Consider the following 23,343-nt stretch of genomic DNA (forward strand, 5'->3'; position numbering starts at 1 on the left):
GAAAAGCATTGCAGTTTCTGGTATTAAGGTAAAATGTTGTTCAAGATGGAACTGTCTCAGAAACAGCTGAAACACATCACTGGAGACAGAAGTTTTGAAACTGTCGATCCTAGTGAGCTCTTACCTCATTGAAATGATTGTATGTCAGATCAGAGCATACTAGATTATATCATTATAGTACCGTCTGTTAGTGTTTGCTATAGTTACTGTTAACTGTTGTCTGTTAAATTTTCTCCCCTTTCTTGTTTAATATTTTTCTTGAGAAACTTTTAATGCCCATTTCTTTAAAAAGAGTAGTTTTTATTTAGGGGAGAGGGCTAAAAAAGAAAGGGAGTAATTGAGCAAAGGACTCTGCTTGCCTGTTAGACTTCAGTGTAACTACCTATAATCTGGATTTTATCTCAATGTTAATAAAAATATATCTGGTTCATATCACTAAATACTCGATACAAATAGGAATGTTACCATAAGGTGATACTTTGAGAGTGCCACACTAGTTTGCTGAGCAGAGTGGGAAGTTTATTTTGTATATTTTCCTTATGTCCAGTAACTTCTTGTTCTGGCATTTTGATTCCATGGTGACTTGTTTCTTCTTAATAAATGATAGATTGTATGCATGATGAGGAAATATATCAAAAATCTATGCTGCAGTGCAGTGCTCCCTGAAGGTGTCCTTTGAGTATTACTGCTTGATCTGGAAGCCTTTCTTTTCCTCAGTTATCCTCTGCTAGTACTCAAGTCTTGCCTCTTCTGCAAATTCTAAAAGGCGGTTGTTTCTAAAAGTTGGTTCAAGGCATGTTGTGAGCCTACCACCTTCATGACTGTTTCTCTGCCTTTGGTAGCCCTACAAAAGAGCTGATTTTTCATGATTCTGTTTAATGTTATCCTTGATTTTTAAAAGACAATTTTGGGGGTACAGCATCAAGCAAAATGTTTCCTCCTTCCTTTAAAAGATAAGGCTCTTTGAGAAATGGAATAACCTTCAAAACTTCTCTTTGTTTCTGCATCTCCTGTCATGGAAAGCTGTCTGTAAAGTGGCACAGAAGGAGCAGATCATTATTGTTGGTTCTGGTTTTCAGCATCACTCTGCTAGGGTATGCCTTCCCATCTTGGAAGGCATGATGAGACATCTGCTTTCTTTGCATCAACCAAGATTTCGAAGGCAAGCCAGGCCTGCGAGCACTCACCCAGCTATATCGTTGACCAAGGCTCTTTGGCAGGGAAAGCCCAAGATTGTCCTGGACTCCCCTGCGCAGCACACCTCTGTTTTCAGAAGGTGTCTTCAGTTCTTTTATGGGTAATAGATTCCTTTGTCAAGGAATCTGGCCTCCGTTTTGTTTTCCTAATCGATAAGAAAAGTCTGGATTTGCATATGGAAGTATACTTTAGCTTTCTGATCAATTTTTGTTTAACAAATGGTGAAGCTCTGGATAATTTAGGTGGGCAATGAAGCCCAAAAGGAATCATTGGGTGAAAGAGAAGAGAATAAAAGAAGAGAGAGTGCATCGAAGACCACAGAAAAAAAGATTTAAACAAACTGCTTTTCAAAAGCTGGAGAGCTGTTTTCTCCCAAGCATGCATTTGGTTTGTTGGGTGCAGCATGGACACCACTGGAAATATGTAGATCCTTCTACACCCATACTTACCCCTTTTTCTCATCGTGCAAGACAGAATGACAGTTTTTCTATAGGGGTTCTCACCCTTGAACATGGGTAGATCCCAAAGCAGGGGTGTCGAATTCATCTACCTATGTGGACCAGATGAGTGGTGCAAGGATGGTCCATGGGCCAGATTTGACTCCCTCCCCTTCCTCCTCCTCATTCTCCTCCCCCAGCATACAGGATCTTGCAGTCACTCCATCTGGTCTGGGATCCATGCTGCATGTGGCACGGATCCCAGAATGGTGGGAATGAACTCCGCCTGCAGTGCAGTCCTGCCTGAGCAGCAGCTGTACTGTATGTAGTGGGCACCCATGCACATAGATCCTGCTCCAAGCAGTCCAGGACTCGCACTGCACATAACACCTACAAGCAACATATGCAGCACATTTGGACTGAGGCAACTACCATGTGCAGAGAGCCTGCTAGTGGGCAGACTGCACCATGCCACACCTGTTCTTGCTGCTCAGGAATTTGCGCCATGTCCCATGTGGCATGTGAATCATATGTTTGTCACCCCTGTCCTAAAGATTCCACTGCAGGCTCTGTATTATACAAGTCATGAGAAGCCTGGGTCAGACTGGATCCTAGGCAGTGAGGTTGAAAGGCAAAATTCAGGATGACTATTCTAGCAGTTGCTATTACTGGAATCTTTGTAGATCTTGCAACAAAACTGGACCTGGCAGAAGCTTCTCTGCAAATTCTAATCTGGCCTTGTTACCCATTGTCTTTTCCAAGCAGGAAAGGTTCTTCAAGATCCAAGCAGTGATTTCAGATCCAAGCGTCAACGATTAATAGCTGCAAATAGTTCTGATGGTCTCATGCAGAGATCACTTCATGAAAGAGACTGCACTATTGTTTTAAGAGTTTATATTTGAACTATTATTAAGAATATAATGTTTCTCTCTAGCTTTGAAAAGTACTTATGCAATGATGGAAATGCTGTGTAAAAGTTCTAAACTAGCCTGTCTGATGACTTTAGTAGGAGAGACTTAGTTGAAGAGCATGGGCCTAGGAGGGTAGTTCCAAAATAGGAAAGGGTAGTTCCAAAATAGGAAATTGATGACTAATTTTCTGTTTTGTATTTGTGTTTGAACTATTTTGGGACAGTTCTTCTGTTCTTTTCCATTTTACCCTTTAGTAGAAATTAAATACAAAACTGCATTTGTTTTCAAATCAATCAAAGAATAGAACTTTGATAATTATCAATTTGTCTTCAGCCCATTTTCTACATATTGGTTTTTCTGTCCTGTTCTGTGATAGCTAGACAAAGTATAAAATGAACTTGGGAGTATCTAGACCTTGCCCAGATTTAAATAAAATGAAGTGGTTACAGCTATTCTGCTTAAAGTGGAGACGCAGGGTCTTTAGAGGCTATATATTCAGTTGAAAAGCTCCACATAAATCCAAATGTCCAGGCCATTTTGATTATATCTGAACACTGAAAATATGCTTGCCTCTGTGCAAGATAACAGCTAATGACAGTCCCCTGCCCTGAATGGTTTATGATCTCTGCTAGATAAAGAACTGCAGATTAGACAACTAAAGCAGTGGTTCTCAACCTTACCAGACTCAAGATACCCCTCGTTAGATTTGGGGCATCCATCAAAGAATGCCAGCTCTTAGCTTTCTCCAGTGTTTTTTGCTTACAGAAAAATAACAAAGCAATTTTTCTTTTGCAAAGAACTCTGAGAGACCACAGCTGGTCAGCATGTTTCTGACACCGGATTCCTATTTAAAATCTCTGGGTTTATCTTGTGAATTATGTAGGTGATTTTGTGGTTTTCCATAGCACTGTTCAGAATCTCTTTGCATCCCAGGATGCTTTGGTTTCCTAGTTGAGAATTGCTGATCTGGGTTTCCACTTGCTTGATTTCCATGATCAAGATGGGAAAAGGTGTGGGTTGCTATAGAATTCCCTAGACCATATTTAGGGCTCAGATTAGAAGGTCCAATTTGTACATTAATACATCTCCTTCCCTCTGTCAGTAACAAGTCAGTAATTTCTAGAATTGCAGTAAATTGTAAGGTTTATTGCTAAAACCATAAAGGGATAAAGTCTTATTGGTATTGCCCCAATCAAATAGTAGACTTAGGTCAACAGGAGGAAGACCTTAGAAATTTTTAAGAAACTCTCCAAAAGTCTGTTTGATTCTAATTTTATTTTCTGCTGTACAGAATTTAAAAAATTACTCGAAGTAAAGGGAAAAAAGGTGGTAAAAACCCCTAATGCATATAATATGGAAGAATACTATATTTGGCACAGTTTCAATCCCATAATTATTATGTAATGCTTTTTGTATTTGCAACCAAACATACCACATAACTAGTCTGCTTACCTCATTTACAGTGTTAAAATCACAAAAGATGATAAATAGTTGTGTTTAGTATATCTTTTTTATAAAAGACCTCTGCACGTCCCTAAATGGTTAAAAATTCCATTGAAGACGGAGGCTCATGTTTCTTAAGTTGACATTTGTCATTGAAAGGTGCATTAGCTTTATCCAGTCACAGAGGAATTCTTTGTACCTCTGTCCCAATGTCTTATCAAAACTTTTTTTAAAGGAATGTCTTCAAGAAACTATTTTAAAAGTACTTAGTTGCATAAGAAATTACATTTATCTTGTTTTCCTTTTTTCCCCATTGCATCTCAAAATAAATAAAACAAAGCAAGTGTTACTTTTGATACTGAATATTAAAGTGCTCAACCAGTCAGGTAGTTAATGAGAACTATTTGGATAGTCCCACTTCAGATGTTCTGTTTTTGCACAATGCTACATTCACACAAATAATAACTGTAAAGCAAGGAGGCTCACATGTCTAAAATGTCTTTTCAACTAAAAAGAATATTTAAAATGTGAGGAGCAGCTGAGCCAAAACCTTCTAAATAGATTATTTATGTTTTCCCCCCCAAATAGATGGAGTCTGCACGCAAAGCATGGGAGAATTCTCCAAATGTGGGGGAGAAGAGTTCACCAGTAACCTCAGCAGCATCTCCCATCACTGGTAGCAACAGTGGCAGTAGTAGCAGTAGCAGTGGACCAAGCAGTGGTAGTTACAGCTCTTTCTCAAGTGCATCAATGCCTCCTATTCCTGTGGCATCAGTTACACCTACAACTTCACTCTCAGGTACAAGTACTTTCAGATTGACTGTTGCATTGCCCATTTTGCCAAGTTTGTTTGTTAACTTTTGATTATGTCTCCCTTGTTTTGAGAGAGATTCCCCTTTTGGAGGAATGTATACAACTTTCATTAAAAGTGAGAGGAACTGTACTCCAGTGTCTGGCCAGAACTAGGGCTCATCAGAAAGCACTACTGGAAGAACTTTGTTCCCATATAGTTTCACTGGACAGCCTACTGAATAGAATGCTGGGATAACAAGCTGGAATATGGAAACTTATCCCTCCTTCTCTTTAGCTAACCATACAGAAAATGTAATGAATAAAAGTGGCTTTCCTGCTCCTAATTTTCACCCAGCTGGCCTTGGAGAAGCGAGAAACTAAAAGCTTCAGAATTCCCCCAGATACCACAAAGTTTTCAGTGTTTGCTTTGCTTTGCTTTGCTTTGTGTTGCTTTACTTTAAAGTAGCATCTGAAGGGCTGAACTGACATCGAGCCTACCTATATCAGACATAATAATGCTGTCTCACAAGGTTTCCATATAAAAAGTTTCTCAACTTCTTTGCCCAAGCATTAACAGTAATGTGTCTGATCCTACTGCATTTCACTTGAGAAAATGATTTAACATTTTATCAATTAAATGTCAGCTTGCTTAAGCTATAGCTAATAACTTAATGTCCAGTGTTGTGCATTGCATACTCCTTTTAAAGAGGAGGAAGCATTTAGGGTGCTCTTAAAACTTTTATTTTTTTTTTAAATCCTATCTTAACTGACTGGTGATATTGCCTCTAGCCTTTTCTGTAATTTACTTCCTTGGTTCTTGATTGGAATAAATATAACTGATTACATAAGTATTTATTATTACCTCGTATCAGTAGTAGTCCATACTTCCAGAGTTATGCTAAAATGTTGATGTTCTCACTAAAAACTAGACCATTTTAATTACTGTTTCAGATAAACCATTTATGGTACCTGATGCCTCCTTTTTTTCTTCTATTCTAGGAGCTGGAACATACACAACCTCTTCACTGAGTACAAAGACTACAACCACCTCAGACCCACCTAATATATGTAAAGTGAAACCACAGCAGTTGCAGACAAGCAGCCTTCCTTCAGCCAGTCACTTTTCCCAGCTAAGCTGCCTGCCATCCCTTATAGCCCAGCAGCAACAGAGTCCACAGGTCTATGTGTCTCAGTCTGCAGCAGGTAATAGTGTATGATTGGGAAATAAGTGTGTTTGCCATGGAGTTTACTTAAGTATGCTGATAGGGCTTTTTAAAAATGCATCTGAATACAACTCTGAAGCTAGCAAATTCAAATAAAGGCTTTCCTGCCTGCAGCAAAAACAGAATGATACTTAATTATGCATTGATATGGCTCTGTCTATATGCTGTGGTCACATGCTACCCTTAAGTATGTATGTGGAATAGTGTAGAAGATGGAAAAAATATCTTCTGAGCTTTTTTATTTTAAACCTATTTTTATTTAAAACTCACTAGTCTTTCTTTAGCAAAGTTACTTTTTTGTGAGACTGCTATTTAGCCATTAAGAAAGCAACTTTTTCCCTTTATGCTACAAGTTAACATGCTTTAAACAAATCTAAACAAGGCATTTAATGGGTCTCCCCAGAATCCAGGATGTCAGGATTCATAGCCACAGCTAGCTTTGCAGAAACTCTAAGGGCAGTTAAGGACCAAATTCTTTTCTTTCTGAAAACTTCCCCAGCCCTTCCTTATGGCAGTTTGACCAGTAGTCAACATATGCTTGAAAACTTGTTGCTCTTTATCTGGCTGCTGTTCCAACAGTAGACGTTAAACCTGCCCAGAAGGAAAATATTTAGCATTCAGATACTAATTTTCTTATTTTTCTGAGGTCCTGCAGCTCAGATCCCAGCTTTCTACATGGACACAAGCCACCTATTCAATACCCAGCATGCACGTCTGGCTCCACCTTCCCTGGCTCAACAGCAAGGCTTTCAACCAGGACTTTCGCAGGTATTTGGAAATTCATCTCATTTGGACCTTCATTTTAAAGCTGTCATAACTGGAGCACAGTTGACTGCGGGGGAAGAGTCTGAAAATATGAAGCTACATTGCCTTTCCCACCTTTAATTCAGCCTGCTGTGTAATACAGCCTTATCTTACATTTAACCTTCTTGTGAACAAAGCTTTCTTTGTAGAAATGTTCCAAGAGAAGCTTAATCTTAAAAAATGTACTTCATACAAGAGCAAACATTTATGCTAGAAATGTTCATATGGCTGCAAGATGGGCTCATTGTCCTTGAGTACTATTATGGATTGACTTCCTACAGTTAAAGTTTTGTCTGTATGATTATAGGGAACAATGCTATAGAGTCTTTAATTTTAAAGCAGGGATCAGCAATGTATGGCCCATGGAGCCATTGGCTGCGGATCAGTCAGGGGTCTTTGGTGCCTGCACCATGAGCAGCAGGGAGCTTCCACTGCGCTGTGCTACACTGCAACCAGGAGGCTGGGAGAAATAGTGATGACTAGCTCCTAGTTACAGCCTGCCTTGGACCCAAAGAGTCATTCTGGCTCACTCCTGGAAAATGTTCTTGACCATTTACCTAGAGCATGATTCTTAGTCACCTAACCTCTATTTATGGACTTAAAGCTATAATAAATTAGCTGGCCCATTTATTGCAATTTGTTCTACTGGCTAATTACCTGTCACTGTTTTTAAAATTAATCAATTCCAATTCAGTTCTTTTAGCCTTATCTTCCAACCCCTGGATCTTTTGCATTTCCTTTGTCAGGTGGCTCTTGCATATTAATTATTGGTTTCATTATGGAATAGAATATATACATGGTTGGAAACAGTCCAATAAACCTGGGAAACTTTGAACTGTTGAAGCTATTATGTTTTGCTCAAAATGTCTCGGGTTTGATTTTAAAATGCTTTCAGGATTGATTTAACTTCTGACTTCTATTTTAACTGGGGTTTGGTTCTTGGACTGCTATCACAAAGCTGGGACTATAAGTCTGTTGCTTCTGAGACAGGCTCCTAAGGCCTTGGGAGTGCAGTAGTAGAGGTAGCCTGGGATTCCCAGATGGAGCAGGTAGTCTTCATGGAGAGGCTACTTCAGAGCCACAGACTCTTACAGCTCCATGAGCTGCTCACTGAAATTGGTCTTAACAATAGCAGTTGTAACTGACTGCCTGTTTTATAGAGCTACAAAAAAACTAGAACTCTTGATTCTATAGTTTTATAGAGCAGGTTTCAGGCCCCAGGGAGTATATTTCATTTTGGAAATGGCAAGTCAGTGTAGCCCCAACTTTTTTCTTTTTCAGAATTTCTGATTTACTGGAAATTTTAAGATGGGTTTTGTTCCCATTTGATCCAAAACAAAACTTAATAAAACAATTTTTCAAGACCTTGGAAAACAAATGAAATTGGAAATTGGCTATTTCAGTCAGCTGTAACCAGGCTTTGCTAATGCTGTAGCTGGAACGCTATTCCTGAAATGCAGGGCCAGATGCTTGATCCTCAGATAGTTTAATAAATAAGTTATGGGTTGTATTAGCGCTCTCAACTAAACTGCACACATTGCATGCACTTAGTGCATATTTAACAGGGGAAAAAATGACTGAAGTCTATTGTAAGCAGCCAATAAATCTTGTTTCTTTTGTGGCTGCTTTTTCCCCTCTCATGAAAAAATCAGTGGTTTTAAATCTACAACTGTCATGCATAATAAGGCATGTGGAAATCGTGCCAAAGAAGAATAAATTAAAAGGTTTAAATTTCTTAAAATATGTGCTCAAATATTCTTACAAAAGACATCCTTAGAAACCAGGGTAATATGCAAATGTTGCTTTCCTTGCTGTCAAGTTATTAATTGCATCTAGTTTCAGTTTAGAAAATTCTCTGTGCAGTATTTGGTATTTGATATGCAACTACTTTTTAGTCTCCCATTTTTCAGTTTGATCCATATTGAAAACGCTGGTACACGTTAAGTGTAGGACATTTTCTGTAAAGTTTTGACTAGCAAAATATCATCTACATGTGGAGTGTAACTACCTGTTTTTATCACAGCCTGCTTCCGTTCAGCAGATACCAATCCCCATCTATGCACCTCTGCAAGGACAGCATCAAGCCCAGTTGAGTTTAGGAGCAGCCCCTGCTGTTTCTCAGGCTCAAGAATTATTCAACTCCTCTTTACAGCCCTATAGGTAAGTGTTTTGCTTGAATGAGAAAATAGGACATGAGATCAGTCTATGGTGGTGAAAAAAATCCCATCTTGTCCCTCCACTCCCTCAATACATAATAATTTTCAAATGTTAGTCTCGTTCAAAGTAATATTGAAGTCTAATTTTAAAAATCTTTGTAAATGGTTGAACAAGAATCTAGTAATAAAACTTGACTTGTACATAATGGACCAGCAGATAACCTTTTTTATTTCACAGCGCTGCAAACTCTTTGGCAAATTACAATGTTGTTATTTCCATGGAAATGACAACTATTTTTTGAAAATTACTGTAAGAGAAGTGTGTGCGCTGTCTTGAAAACATCTGACATCCTGTAATCCACAACTGATTCTCCTGAGCACTTCATTTTGGGGGTCTTTTGTATTGGCTTCATAGGAACTCATTCAGCCCCCACATATGTGCAGGAATGGAACTCCTGTTCAGTTCTGTCTTGTGCTGCAGTTTATAAACTAACATTAGGAGTGAGGTTTAACTGCATTTTAAGTGTGACTTTTAAAGAGACAGAATTAATTTAAAGGAAGACTTCTGAGAGTATTTCTTTTAGATGTAGAAATTGTACTTGAACTCTTCCATTCTGAAGACAGCCATCCAACTAGAATAAATCAGTTCTTAATAAAACAAAAGTAAATATTTCCAGGTGGACTGATAAGCCAAACTCCAGTGTTTAGTTGCTGAATGAGAGAGGATGATGCAGGGGAAAAATATATGTATAATACATTTAATATTAAGGACTATGGTCTTGGCAATCATCTCAGCCTTTTAGATTATTGTCAAAATATTAGTTGTTAAAAAGTAACTGCTGACATCCACATATTCAGCTGAAAATATTAAAGAGCTGTCACAATTGCTGTAGTGAGGTTTTTGGAAAACCTTGTGGCCAAGAGAACAAAATGGTTTATTTCCTGGTCAAATATTGCCATTAAATTATGTTGTACTTGCTTCCCTGCTGCCTGACTGTATAGCAGAAGTGAACAAAATATGGCCTGTGGGCCAGATCCGGCCCACCAACTGATTGAATCCAGTCTGTGGGGGGTGCCTGCCAATTGGTTGGAGCCAGCCCGTGGCTGCCCCCATGGTGCTCTGTATGGGGCTGAGCCCCACGCACTTTGCCCGAGGCAGCCCATAATGCAGTCCTGCCAGTGCTCTTCAGATGGTCCAAGCCCTGGCCAGTGTACACAGCTTCTGGGGGGCGGGCTGCTCCCAGTGTGGCTGCAGCCACCCAGGTGCTACTTGGCTCCCCCCACCACTTCTTCCTGCCCCTCCCGTGCCGCTCTGGGTTGTGGGGAAGCTACAACTGAGCGGTTTCTGCTTCAGTGAGTGGGGCTCCAGCTCCCAACCACTTTCCACCCACTTGGTCCCCCACAGGTAGCGGCTTATGATACCCAACTGGTGGATTTGGGTAGAAGACAACCTGGAGCTGCAGCTCCCCCTGAGCTCCCCTCCCTCCCCCCCAGCAGTGCAGCAGGGGCAGGAAGAAGAGCAGCCACTGGAAGGAGGGGGGGGGGGGAGCCAAGCAGTATCTGGGCAGCTGCAGCCACAGTGGGAGCAACCCCACCAAGAAGCTATGTACACGGGCCAGGGGTGGGAAGGGGCAGGGTTTGGCCTCATGCAGAGTGCAGCAGGGGCACTTGCAGACTACATGGGTGGGGGGCAGACTGTACCTGCCCTGTACCACCCTGGTAAGCTCTGCTGTACGTGCTGTCTGCACCCCCTCCCTTTCTCCCTCTCCCCACCCCTGGACAGCTCTGGGCACCAAGGATGCAGGCAAGCCCCCGAAACGCACACAAGCGCATGCACACACAATATATAAAGTAAGACTTTATTTTGAGCTATTACGCAATTGCCTTTATATGCACTACTCAAACACAAATCAAGATATTTTAATAAAATTAAAATATATCTATAATTTAACAAATTATAGATTAAAATTATAAATTATATCTTCTAAAAGATTTTGTGCATTACCCTTGACAGCTCACCAAAACTTGTTAAGTGGCTCTCCAGCCAAAATAATTTCCCACCCGTGCTCTTCAGCATAGAGACCAAGAGCAAACTCTGCTTTCAAGCAAATGTATGTATGTTGCATATGGCAGTGCAGTTAGTTAAAATGTTTCTGGGCGTTCTTAGTACCTCTGTTTAAAATGGCTTAATATACCAAAAAAAGTGTAAGGCATTTAAGTTCTTCACTAATAAATTATGAAGTCCAGTTGTGTTTCCCTAAATTGGAGGCCAGCAGCTCACAGTATTTTCAAAGGGAATTGTTGTATATATAGCAGCAGTTCAAAAAATCTTCCCCCTCCCAAGGCTAGTAGAAATGTGAAGTCTAGTTCTAGTACAAGTGAGCATAATAGATATTTCTGAATCTAGAGGTTATTCTTCTTTGTGCTTGATACACAGCCTGATCTTTTGTAGGTCACAGCAGGCTTTTATGCAGAGTGGTCTTTCTCAGCCATCACCAGTAGTTCTGTCTGGCACAGCTTTGCACAACTTCCAAACAGTGCAGCACCAGGAACTTGCCAAGGCACAGTCGAGCCTTGCATTCCAGCAGACTTCCAACACTCAACCTATTCCCATCTTGTATGAACACCAGCTTGGTCAAGCTTCAGGACTAGGAGGCTCTCAGCTTATTGATACACACATCCTCCAGGTACGGAGCTTTTTGATACTGGTCTTATTGGTGAAGATAATGCAAGACTGAACCAATGGCGGGGGGGAGGGTTCTGATGCTTTAGTATTGTAAAATGCAATCTGTTAAACGGTATACTGTCCAGACTTCATAGTTTCATAGTCGGTAGGGTCGGAAGGGACCTGAGCAGATCAAGTCTGAACCCCTGCCATGGCAGGAAAAAGTACTGGGTTCAAACGACCCCAGCAAGGTGTTCGTCTAACCTCCTCTTAAAGACCCCCCAGGCTAGGAGTCAGCACCACTTCTCTTGGAAGTTGGTTCCAGATCCTAGCTGCCCTGACAGTGAAGTAGCACCTCCTGATGTCTAGCCTGAATCTACCCTCTGCCAGCTTGTGACCGTTATTTCTAGTCACTCCTGGTAGTACTCAGGGGAACGGGGACTCCCCCAATGCCTGCTGGTCCCCCTTGACTAGTTTGTAACAGGCCACTAGATCCCCCCTCAGCCTTCTCTTGTGGAGGCTAAACCTGTTCAGGTCCCGTAGCCTCTCCTCATAGGGCCTGCCCTGCTGCCCCCTGATCATGTGGGTGGCCCTCCTCTGGACCCTCTCAACACTGTCCACATCCCTCCTGAAATGTGGCACCCAGAACTGGGCGCAGTACTCCAACTGCAGCCTGACCAGTGCTGCATAGAGGGGGAGGATCACCTCCTTGGACCTGCTTGAGATGCATCTGTGGATGCATGACAAGGTGTGGTTGGCCTTCCTGACCGCGTCCCCACGCTCGGCCCATGTTCATTTTGGCATCAGTAATGACAGCAAGATCCTTCCCAGCCTGTAGGTCTGCTGCTGGTTCTTCCTCCCCAGGTGCAGCACCTTGCACTTGTCAGTGTTGAAACCCATCCTGTTCTCATCTGCCCACCCCTGTAACCTGTCTAGGTCCGATTGCAGCCTATTCCTCCCTTCTAGCATGCCCACATCCCCCCACATCTTAGTGTCATCAGTAGACTTGAACAGGGTGCTGTTTACCCCCTCGTCCAAGTCGCTGATGAAGATGTTGAACAGTGCATGTCCGAGGACCGAGCCCGGGGGAACCCCACTGCCCACATCCCTTCAGGTCGAAAATGACCCATCCACCACCACTCTCTGGGTGCGGCCCTCCAGGCAGTTAGTGACCCATTTGACTGTGTAGGTGTCGACGCCACAGTCCCCTAGTTTTTTAATGAGAATGGGGTGAGAGAGTGTGTCAAAGGCCTTCCTGAAATCCAGAAAGACTACATCCACTGCTACCCCTGCGTCTAAGAATTTTGTGACCTGGTCATAGAAGGCCACCAGGTTGGTCTGACAGAACCAGCCTCTAATGAACCCATGCTGGTTGCCCCTAAGCACAACCTCCCTTGCTGACCCCTCGTAGACATGCGCCAGGATAACGCATTCTCTCAAAAAGCTTACCCAGGATCGAGGTAAGACTAACTGGCCTATCGTTTCCTGGGTCCTGGCCTCTAACTAGTATGGGAACATCGGCAGATCCCAGATAGCCAGATAGGTTTTCTGAAATTGTATGCGTGAAACTGAAGGCCTTCATAAAACCAGTTTTTACCTTTAGTTTGTTAGGCCCACCTCCATAGTAGTTATGTGACATTGATACAAGATAACAGGGACTTTTAGTGGTTCCTTCATAGCATCTTTTTCACAGCATCATTGTGTCTGCCATTGTAACTGGTCTCCACAGTCAGATGTGCCTCTAATTCTGTGTGTGGTATTTTGTTAGTTCTTATTGTATTCATTGTGCAGGAATATTCTGCTTTTGGATTTTAAGTGGAAGTAGAAACTTCACAAATTTGAAATTCTTAGTTTTTCAATCTTTTTATGATGTAACAACTTAAGCAAGCTGACTTAAAAGCCAGAATAATATGCCATTTTTTAATCATTTTTCTTAATTATTATTTTAGTGATGTGTTTGTCTATTTCTCTCTTCTTAGGCCCGAGCTACTCTCACCCAGGCTTCAAATCTATATTCTGGACAAGTTCAACAGCCTGGTCAGAGCAATTTCTATAATACCGCTCAGTCTCCTAATGCTCTCCAGCAGGTAAACTATGGCATGGTAAATTTCCTAAATTGTATTTTCTTACTACAAGCATGCTATTGTTTATAACTGGTGTTATGAGCTATTTTTCTTGGGGCAGTTAAAAACATTTCTTTGTTGAATAAAATTGACCTATTATTAAGTCTTGCTGATTTTTTTTTTTTCAGTTACATAGTTCTAAGATCATGCCCTTAACTGAAAATTAGCAAGACTTAACGATAGGTATGAGTTCGAATATAGTTTATTTTTAATCTTAATTGCTTGGAACTGTGGTAGAGAAGGTTTCCTACGCAGTTAAAGCTCTGAATGGCAATAGGAGAAATAGCAGTAATTCCTGGGGAAGAGGAGTACCTTTTGTCTTCAATGTGGGCATGCATTACATGTCAAAACATCCTACTTACCAATGACACATTTCATTGATTTGCTGAAACTTCAGACTGGTTATAGTTGTGGAGAGAGAAGTGTGCACTCCAGTGTGTAAAGACTGGGAATGTGCCAGCAGTTGTCAGCAAACATAGTCTGTCTGGTTAATCCAGTGATCCTAGGACATTCCCAGATTTGAATGTTTATATAAAATGTCAGTGACCTAAATTGATAGGATTTATTTTTTAATTATAACTGGTTTGCTTTTTGCAAGTAAGCTAGTATGTTTGCAAATTAGATACTGATTCATGTTTTTAAAATGTTACATTTTGATATTTTAACATTTTTATTGAATTAGTTTGACTGAATGTTAAAGCTGTCAAACAGTATGCATGAGGGGCACTAGTAAAATGGCATATTTTAAATCCTATTGAAATAGTGCAAAATGCAGAATAGGGTAGAGAAGTAAAAGTGAATACCTTCTCCAAATGGAAAATCTTGGCATTGAATTATTTTCTTTGCAACTTATTTGCATACTACTGGTAAAGGAGTTTAGGTCTGATGTGATCAGTGCTATGCTGCTTGGAGCAAATCATTTCTTTAAGTGTAACACTGGATTACAGAGAATATTATATCATTCATACATACAAAATATACATCATTACAGAGAATATTACATGATTACAGCAATTAAGATTAAAAAGGAATAACGGGTGTAAACTAGTTCAGGGGATTTAGGTTACATATTAGGAAGAAATTTTTCACAGTAAGGGTGGCCAGGATCTGGAATGGGCTTCCAAGAGAGGTGGTGCTATCACCTAGCTTGGAGGTCTTCAAGAGGAGGCTAGATAGTCACCTGTCTGGGGTCATCTGACCTCGGTCCTCTTTCCTGCCGGGGGCAGGGAGTCGGACACGATGATCCATTGTGGTCTCTTCCGACTCTACAATCTGTGAATTCTTTGAGGTCCTCAGAACACAATATGGCAATTTTTCATGCCTGTATTAATGGGGAATAGACCATAAAATGTAAGCATTATAATAGTTGACTTCTCTACCTTTTTCAAATGCTTACTGCTTTTAAATAGCTGTTTGTGCAACTGGTTATTAATCCCTATTAATAAAAAGTATGTCATAGGTGACATGACATCAATAGACAGTCTAGTTTTTTCATTCTAAAAATTTGTTGCCTTGAGCTTTTTGAAGAAGAATAAAATCTAGCTTTACCTGGAAGCCATTTTGATTGTTTGAATATTTTGACTGAATTATCATTTTGTTGGGTTTTTTTTTAGGATTAAAATGATCCTGTTTTTACTGGGTTGAATTATTTGACTTTTTTGTCCCTTTGGAAGGTTGTTTAAATGATAGTACAGTTATTACCCAATGTACAGCTTGATGCTTTTTAACCGTTTCCTGAAATGCAAATACCCAAATACTTCAACTAATGAGTTATGAAATCCGTCTATGTAATGAATTCTGAGACCAATTTAGCTGCATTTCTATGGGTATTGTCAATAGCTTTATTCCTTAGTCAGGATAATTATCGTCTTAAAATAATGGAACTTGTATGAAAGTTACTGATATTTTCATATTTTTCCCCCAGGTAACTGTACCTTTACCAGGATCACAGCTTTCTTTGCCCAACTTTGGATCCACAGGGCAGCCTCTAATTGCTTTACCACAGTCACTACAGCCTCCACTGCAGCACACACCACCCCAGGCTCCGGCTCAAAATCTTAGTAGGCCTGCACAAGTAAGCCAACCTTTCAGAGGATTAATCCCTGCAGGAACTCAGCACAGCATGATTGCTGCTACTGGAAAGGTAAATTATTTAAATTTGTGCAACAGTGAAAATGACTAATATACGCTACTTTCATAGTATCCAGAAGTGGTGAGCTTACTGCAAGGGTTTTTTGGAACTAAAGTCCTTGTCCTAATGATTTTAGAATGTAGCTTTACACATGGTATGACAAGGAAGGAAAGTAGCAAATAGGGGAAAGGACAGTGATTCACCTCCACTCAGGACATCCTTCTTCTGACAAGACTCTTGAGAAATCTGAACAACTCAGCTGATTTATTTCCTTTCCTTTGAGAGCTTCCTGGCCCACTTTAGATACAAATGGGATGTATTAACAAGGGCAAATGGGTCTTGGACACACGATCACACCTGGAGGTACCGTCCTGCTCCTCTCAGTGCCTGCCTCCCAACACTCCTTTACCATCCCTTTTCAGGGACCTTTTTCATAATATCCCCTATTTGCATCCTAGTCCCAAAGAGACATCCAGTAAATGAAATTCTTTGAAATTTGGTGCCTTGCTGCACATTCCACAACCAGTCTTCTTCAAAGTCCTGCATGTTTAGAGTTCCATGGTTTAAAGGAGACTGAGGTGTGATAGGTGCACTCCACCCTTGTGACCTTTGCTGCAAAGCACAAGGAGCCCAGTGGGCTTGTGTATGCTCTAGTGATGCTGCTTGCCAGAAAAATCTTCAAGCTTGGGCACATGAGATGCCTGTGTTATCTTTTGGATTCAACATCTATTTCATGCTTACCTGCTGTTAGGGCAGGGGTGGGCAATTATTTCAGGCGGAGGGCCACTTACTGAGTTTTGGCAAGCCATCAAGGACCACATGACAGGCAACCAGGGGGCAGCTAAATATTAATTTTCTAAATTTTTTAGGGGCCCCGCAGGCCGGATAGAATGGCCTGGCAGGCCGCATTTTGCCCACCCCTGCGTTAGGGGGACTGGACACTGATCAGGTACCCCCTTCAAATTTTGTTTGTTCCCATTTGTGTCAACTGCAATATGCAAATGTATAAGACGTCTTGCAGATCTCCAGTAACTGTAAGGTAACCTCTGTTATGCTAAATTTTAATTGTGGTTGAGAGGAGATTGACCAGTGAGACCAGTCCAGTCACAACTTGAAAGCTTTATTAGGATACACAGTAACAAAGACTTATTTGCATCAATAAAGGCAGTGCTTATGTAGCCTTGGATCCAGGAAAGAAATAGGTCCGCTGTCCAGGCTTCTGTTTCATTTGGGACTTGAGTTGGTTTGCTGAGCTCCGGATAGGTCCAAATTTTGATGTTCAAAAGTAAAAGTCTAGTCTAGCTATTTCAAGTATTTAAAGATGTCTGGTTTTAGAAACTCGTAGAACAGGATTAAACTAGATTTCTTGTGGACCCTGGAAGGTGTTAGTTGGGATTTATATCCCTGTGAAAGCAAATGGAGCAACACGTTTCACGCTGCTCTGTTACTACTTCACCTTTGTTTACAGTCTAACGAGGCTGCTTTGTTTTTTGCAGTTTATCTAAACGTTCTAACAAAAACACAGCAAAATAACACTTGGTACATTTGGCTACATTAATTACTACTTGTAAGATTTTAAGATAAAACTATAATATAATGTATTTAGCCTATTTGACCTATGGTTCTTCCTTGTCTTTGTGTTCTGTTTGATTGTGTCTAGTTAAATATATGGATGGCTTCCTTTACTTTGCTGACTGAGCCTTTTGCTGCATCTACAAAGGTTCATGCTCCAGTCACTTGGCTGCAGGCTTTTGAGGCCTTCTGTTTCAGCTACAGTCCTGTAGCTTTGGCTTGGACCTCTTGAAAATGGCCATTCCTGGCAACAGCATATCCAAGGCTTACACTGCACAGGCATGTTATAGGGCCTACAACCTCTTAAAAAATAAATGAATAAATAAACCTAGAGCAGTCCATATGGGAACAGGAGGTTCATGATTATGATACTACAAAACCTTACATCTTTTGTCTAGAAACCACAGTAGTAAATAAAAGATGGAAATTATTCTGATCATATGTCCACCAATATCTCAGATAGCAGTGGTCTTGATCCAGACTGTTTTCTGAGGCAGGGCCACAATTGGACCACAGGGATCCACTGTTCCCCTATGAATCTAGATCTTCTACTGCCAAATGACATGTTACTTCTTGCTTCCAGTATATTGGATATTGTATCATGTCCTTATTTTTTAGAGTTACCTCTCTGTAACTGGATTATTTTGTGGAGCTCTTCATGTCTGCATAAATTAGAGCTGGACTGGAACATTGAAGCTCAAGATGTGTTGGTCGGCTTCAGTCTGAGAGGGCTAAATAATGTAATTTGCAGCCAAGAGTCGAGGGCCGAAAACCTGGAGGGATTCTGGACTTAATTTATTATATAAGAAGCTAGAAATCCTAAAAGTTTGAAATCCCAGGGCAAAAAGTAAAAGTTCCTTGTGGTGAAGGAATTGCTCTTGATGCGTGCCCCGGGTAGGAGGATCTCATTGTGTTAAAAGTTCTTGTACTGGTTTGTTGGGTTTTTTTTACTACTGTTTTTTCTTTCCAGTGGATATATTTGGGTTAAACTATCAGTGCAAGATAGTTGATAGATATAATTTAACTTTGCCATTATTATGAAAATAGCATTTGTAAACTCTGTATTTTCTTCTTCAGATGTCAGAAATGGATCTGAAGGCCTTTGGAAGCGGCATTGATGTTAAACCAGGAACTCCTCCAGTTACTGGTAGAAGTACCACTCCAACCTCCAGTCCATTCCGGTAAATAAGCCATTTTAAACTCAGATTTCCTCTAAATTAGTCTATTGTGAAGCAGTATTTGTAGTTTGTTCATGGATGAGTAGCCAGTTGCCAGTCCTTGTTCAACTACTTGATGCTTTTAGGGTCAGGTTACTGGGCTAGATAGCCCATGTTGTATGGTAACTTCTTTCAGCTCTTTTGAAAGTGATGAGAGTTAAGAGGCTAGTGGTGCTTCTAAATTACACCATTTAATTAGCAATCTTAACATAAAAAAAAACATTCCAATATGTTATCAGTCAGACCAAGTGAAGTATGACTCCCAAAACCAAAGAACCTTGACTCCAAAACCTTAAAATTGAATGCTTTAATTGAAATTAGAATGGAACTCTTAAAAATGAGTAATGGATGTAAAAACAGCTGATAGCAAAGGCCTGCCTTAGGGTAGTGCCTAGAGTAAGTTCTTCAAAGATGTTGCTTTGTTAGCTTCACTGAGAATAGTAACTGCCTCTGCAGTGCATAAACTAAAGCACGTGCAAGTCACATTTCAAAGAATGAGTATTATGGCAACATCACTGAAATGTTAGTTTGTAAATATTGTGCGATTACTGTTCTTAAAACTTGGAAATAAATACATACACAATTTGCTGGCCTATTTGGCTATAATAGGAAAGAGTTAAGTAGAACTTTCCTGGGAAATGTATAAGTCGAATTTAACGTTGCTGATGCAAAATATTCTTTCTTGATGTGCCCACAGTATTGCTTGAGGGGGTCAACCTTTTAATTAGGCAGAACAGGGTAGAGAACAAAGCATACTGATTTATCAGTGCATATTAGAAGTGCCTGGAAATCAGAGAAAGGACTTTAGTTTGCATAGCTCTTAAATTAAAGACAGTTTAAGTATTTCATCTGATATGTGACAATTTGGACTTCCACAATAGTTGGTAGAATTTTCGGATTCCTTTGATATCCAGGAGATGAAGATTGCAATCATTTTCAGACCACACCTCACCATTACTCCAGAGGAGGCAGAGATTTGGGTTTTCCAAAGTCTGCTTTTTCAATTAATGGGCCTTTAAATAGGTCATGTTGTAACCCAGCCAGATTGCACCTGGAGTGAGAAGAGCGTGTTTTCAGAAACTCTAAGAAGGCAATGACTTCTGCAGGCCCTAAAGTCAGAAATGGATGCAAAAATAGAGCTAGAAAGTTCTGAAGATTTCAGTGGACTATAAAGTGCACTTGAGGACTACAAATCATAGTTGAGATTCATTTTTGGACAGTGTTCACTACATTTCACCTGCAGCTGCACTTGATATTTTGTGAATCTATGCTGTTTCTCCATGAACTGTTTTGTTTGACTATAGTTTTCACCATGCATGCAATGGAGGGACACATCCAAAGTATTTTCATACTGACATGTTTGGTGTATTGGAAGCAAGCATATCTTAGTCATAGATGTTTTTGTTCAGATACACTAATGTAAGTGGTGTTGTGGCAGTTACATGCTGGGGCTTGGGGTCTGAACTTATGGCTTGATGTCTGTGTCCTGGTTCTGAATGAAGCCAGTTAATCCTGCAGTGCCTTTTTAATATCCAACTCCTTGGGTTGCTTTAGATTTCAAATCATCCCAAATTTCTTGCATAATGTAGTTTGAAAAGTGTATTCAATGTCAGCAAGTTGCTAAATTGCTTGCCATCAGTTTGCTAGGCAGATAGTTGACCTTTTTTTGTTTTTCTTCATAATTTCCAAAATCCCTTTTTAGTTTCATTTGTGCAGGTTAGATTTCTACTGCATTTTACTGACTGTGTTTAGGTGCTTGTGTACAGAATCAGTTGTATTTGGCCCTAGTAAGAGGGAATTTTGGAGGAAAGTTTCTGGAAACATTTCTACTTTTTCCTCGTATTCATATCTCTGTAAGAAGTAATGTAACTGCTTTTCTTCAAAAATAAAAAGTTGTGATTTATAGTACATGCATTGCTTGTATCTTTGTGAAATTATCTACTTCTGTGAAAGACTGCAGTTGAAACAGAACTTTCACTGAGATCACTGAATGTTGAGCCTGCTTCAGGACTATGGAAATAAATATGGATGTATGGTTAAGTACTCAGCTGGAAAATGCTGAAGTCTGCATTCTCACACAGGTTTGCTGTCCCCCTTGTGGATACATTATGGTTTTTGAAATGCAGTATCTCCAGAAACTTTTAATACAAACTAAGTACACATGTTCAGTATTTGGTAATAGTTTATTCTTTCACGCTTGCTTAACTATTACTGTTTAGCAGTTCACGTGTATCCTCAGATTTTAGAAAGAAAGTTAATGTGTACTATCCTGTGCCTATAGGAGTGTGTGCTTATCAAAAGATGCTGGACATTGAAGGCTTGAAGTATAACTCTAATTTTGGCACTTTTTGACTTTGACTGGATGATCTCCGTTTCTAATGGGATAAATACCCTTCAAATATGTCCTTTTAATTACAAGTATATATACATATTTGCAGTTGCTATACTTAGCAGAAGAGCAGAAATAAAAACGTCTTTTCAGCAGCTAGAAACCTTCTTCAGTTATACTGACTGTACAACGTACAAATTACCTAAACTGCGCAGTTTCTTCCACTCTGGCAATTTTCATTGAAGATGTAGCTTATTATAATTAAGTTGAACATCCCTTTAATGATACAACTTTAGTGTTCCATTAGTACAGTTGTTGTGTTTTCATTGGGAGAAGATTTTGTTGGGGGTGGGGAGGTGGAAAAGAAAAAAAAAAAAAAGGAAGTTCTGTCTCCAGAGTTGGTGTTTTGCTCGGTTGCAAAAAAAGGCAACGTGTAAATTGAACAATCGGGACATTCCCTCTCCCAGACACATTAGAAAGCCCACGAGAGCATGTGTATTTTTTTTGTACACTTTAACAGATCCCTCAGCTGCTTCAAAAGCCTCTCCCCCATAATTTTGTGCAGCTAGACTGAAAGACTTGAGATTCGTGAGCATTCATCCTAGTTCAAACTGAAAACTACAAATATGAACTGGTTTTAAGCTAACAAAACTATGTGCGTTTTGCCTAGCTGCACACACATTTGCTTTAAGTCAGTGTTCATTAGCACCTTATCAGAAATGCATCCAACATGCACGGTACATGAAACTTAGAGCCATTAGAATCCCATTTCCTCCAGAATAAGGCTGTATAGGATTCCTAAATGCAGGCTCTGACATGCCAAAACTCAGCTTTCGGGCATCGTCTGTTTTGGTTCTATGGTAATTCAAAATGTTCCAACATTTTACAGTCTTGGGCCAAGTTTACTAACCCTCAAACTGGAAGAAATTCTTGGCAAAGACCAGTCCTGGAAAACTTCATCCTGAAAACAACTTCCAGAAAGCCATGAGCAAGTGAAACGGGGATGAAAATAGATATAATTATGCAAGTTAACTACTCCTGTGGTGTGCTTAGCACACTGATTCACAACCTTTTTTTTAGACTCAAGACATCCCTTGTTGGACTCAAGTTATTCCTCTATAACTTTGGTAAATTGAGTGGCTCCCCAGTTCAAAAATGAATTTATTTATTATAGTGCTTACCCTGTTGCTGGGGGCCAGGCAGCAGCCAACCAGGGAGGCAAGGCAGGGAGAGCTGAAGTCTGCCCTTTATTTTCTTATCTCTTCTCACACCTCACTTCCTGCAACATCCATCGAAGGATCTCTCAGGACTCCCTGGTTGAGGATCACTCACTTAGTGGTTGTCACAGATTCCTGTGCTGGGAAGTGTACAAGCTGAGTGAGAAGTAATAAAAAGGAGTAAGGAGGAATGAAAAGTGGATGGGGTCAGGAGTGATCTACATGCTCTTCACTCGGGCATCAGTAGTATAAACTTCACTCTTTCTCTGTGGAATTACCATAACCTGGCTTCATTTGCCTTGGCAGTCCAACAGTACCGTCTCTAATATCTGAAGACTCTGTTCTTTTTAAGTTAGATTTCCAGCTAGAAAGGCATCATGACAAAAGCATCCACGTGGTGGTAGCAATGTGCTGATTCTAATTGTTGCTTTCTTTTCAAGGGCCAGTTCTACAAGTCCTAACAACCAGTCCAATAAAATGAACAGCATTGTCTACCAGAAGCAGTTTCAGTCGGCAGCTGCTGCAGTGAGAGTGACACAGCCATTTCCTCCACAATTCGCACCCCAGGTGGGCAACTGGTGGCTTCCTAGAAGAAAACTTGCTGCTTTTTCTAAATTTAATCCCACAACATTTTAAGGCTCATGGGCCCTGTTATTTATGAGGGGTTACAAGTACAGTTCTGAAATTCAGTGAAGAATGTTTTAATCAAGCAAATGATTTCATATGAGGCACAATTTTTGTCTAAATATTAACTGTTAATGAAGGTTTTCTGGTGTGTCATGCATTTTAATTTTCAGTAGTTTTTATCCACCTAAAATCAAAGAAGTTAATAGTCCTAGTTTGCATAGATATAATACAGGCATTTGTTCTGCAGGCTTCCCCACACAGCTTTTAAAGCACCTAATTCCTGTACAAACTTAGGAACAAAAACAGGGGGGGGGGGCCATCAATGGCTGCCCTGCCCAGCCCCAGTGTCCCAGCCCTTTAAAAAAAAAAAAAAAAAAAAAACCACGACAACAAACAGATTCCTAGGCTCTTCTTGGAACTGTTGTTGTAAAAGGATCCATTGTACACGCGAATAATTCCAACAACCATCTTTAAAAGGTAAAACAGCCAGGTTATAACT

At 40.3% G+C, this 23,343-nt stretch overlaps 1 protein-coding gene across 14 annotated transcripts in view; it reads left to right on the forward strand.

The window, feature by feature from the left end:
* Nucleotides 1–23,343, forward strand: part of PRRC2C (proline rich coiled-coil 2C) — an 81,624-nt gene that overhangs the window by 53,157 nt on the left and 5,124 nt on the right. For 6 of the 14 annotated variants that reach the window (XM_025196786.1, XM_025196790.1, XM_025196793.1 and 3 more), the window contains 9 exons: nt 4,577–4,787; nt 5,780–5,983; nt 6,650–6,771; nt 8,831–8,967; nt 11,401–11,650; nt 13,608–13,730; nt 15,676–15,894; nt 18,532–18,635; nt 22,658–22,784. In XM_025196786.1, the coding sequence (XP_025052571.1) occupies nt 4,577–4,787; nt 5,780–5,983; nt 6,650–6,771; nt 8,831–8,967; nt 11,401–11,650; nt 13,608–13,730; nt 15,676–15,894; nt 18,532–18,635; nt 22,658–22,784 (1,497 nt within the window). Of the gene's footprint in view, nt 1–4,576; nt 4,788–5,779; nt 5,984–6,649; nt 6,772–8,830; nt 8,968–11,400; nt 11,651–13,607; nt 13,731–15,675; nt 15,895–18,531; nt 18,636–19,552; nt 22,624–22,657; nt 22,785–23,343 lie in introns of those variants that run through there. The other 8 variants (XM_014516949.2, XM_014516952.2, XM_025196788.1 and 5 more) reach the window with 7 other exon arrangements.

Source organism: Alligator sinensis, unplaced genomic scaffold (genome assembly GCF_000455745.1).
Source record: "Alligator sinensis unplaced genomic scaffold, ASM45574v1 scaffold31_1, whole genome shotgun sequence".
Lineage (NCBI taxonomy): Eukaryota > Metazoa > Chordata > Crocodylia > Alligatoridae > Alligator > Alligator sinensis.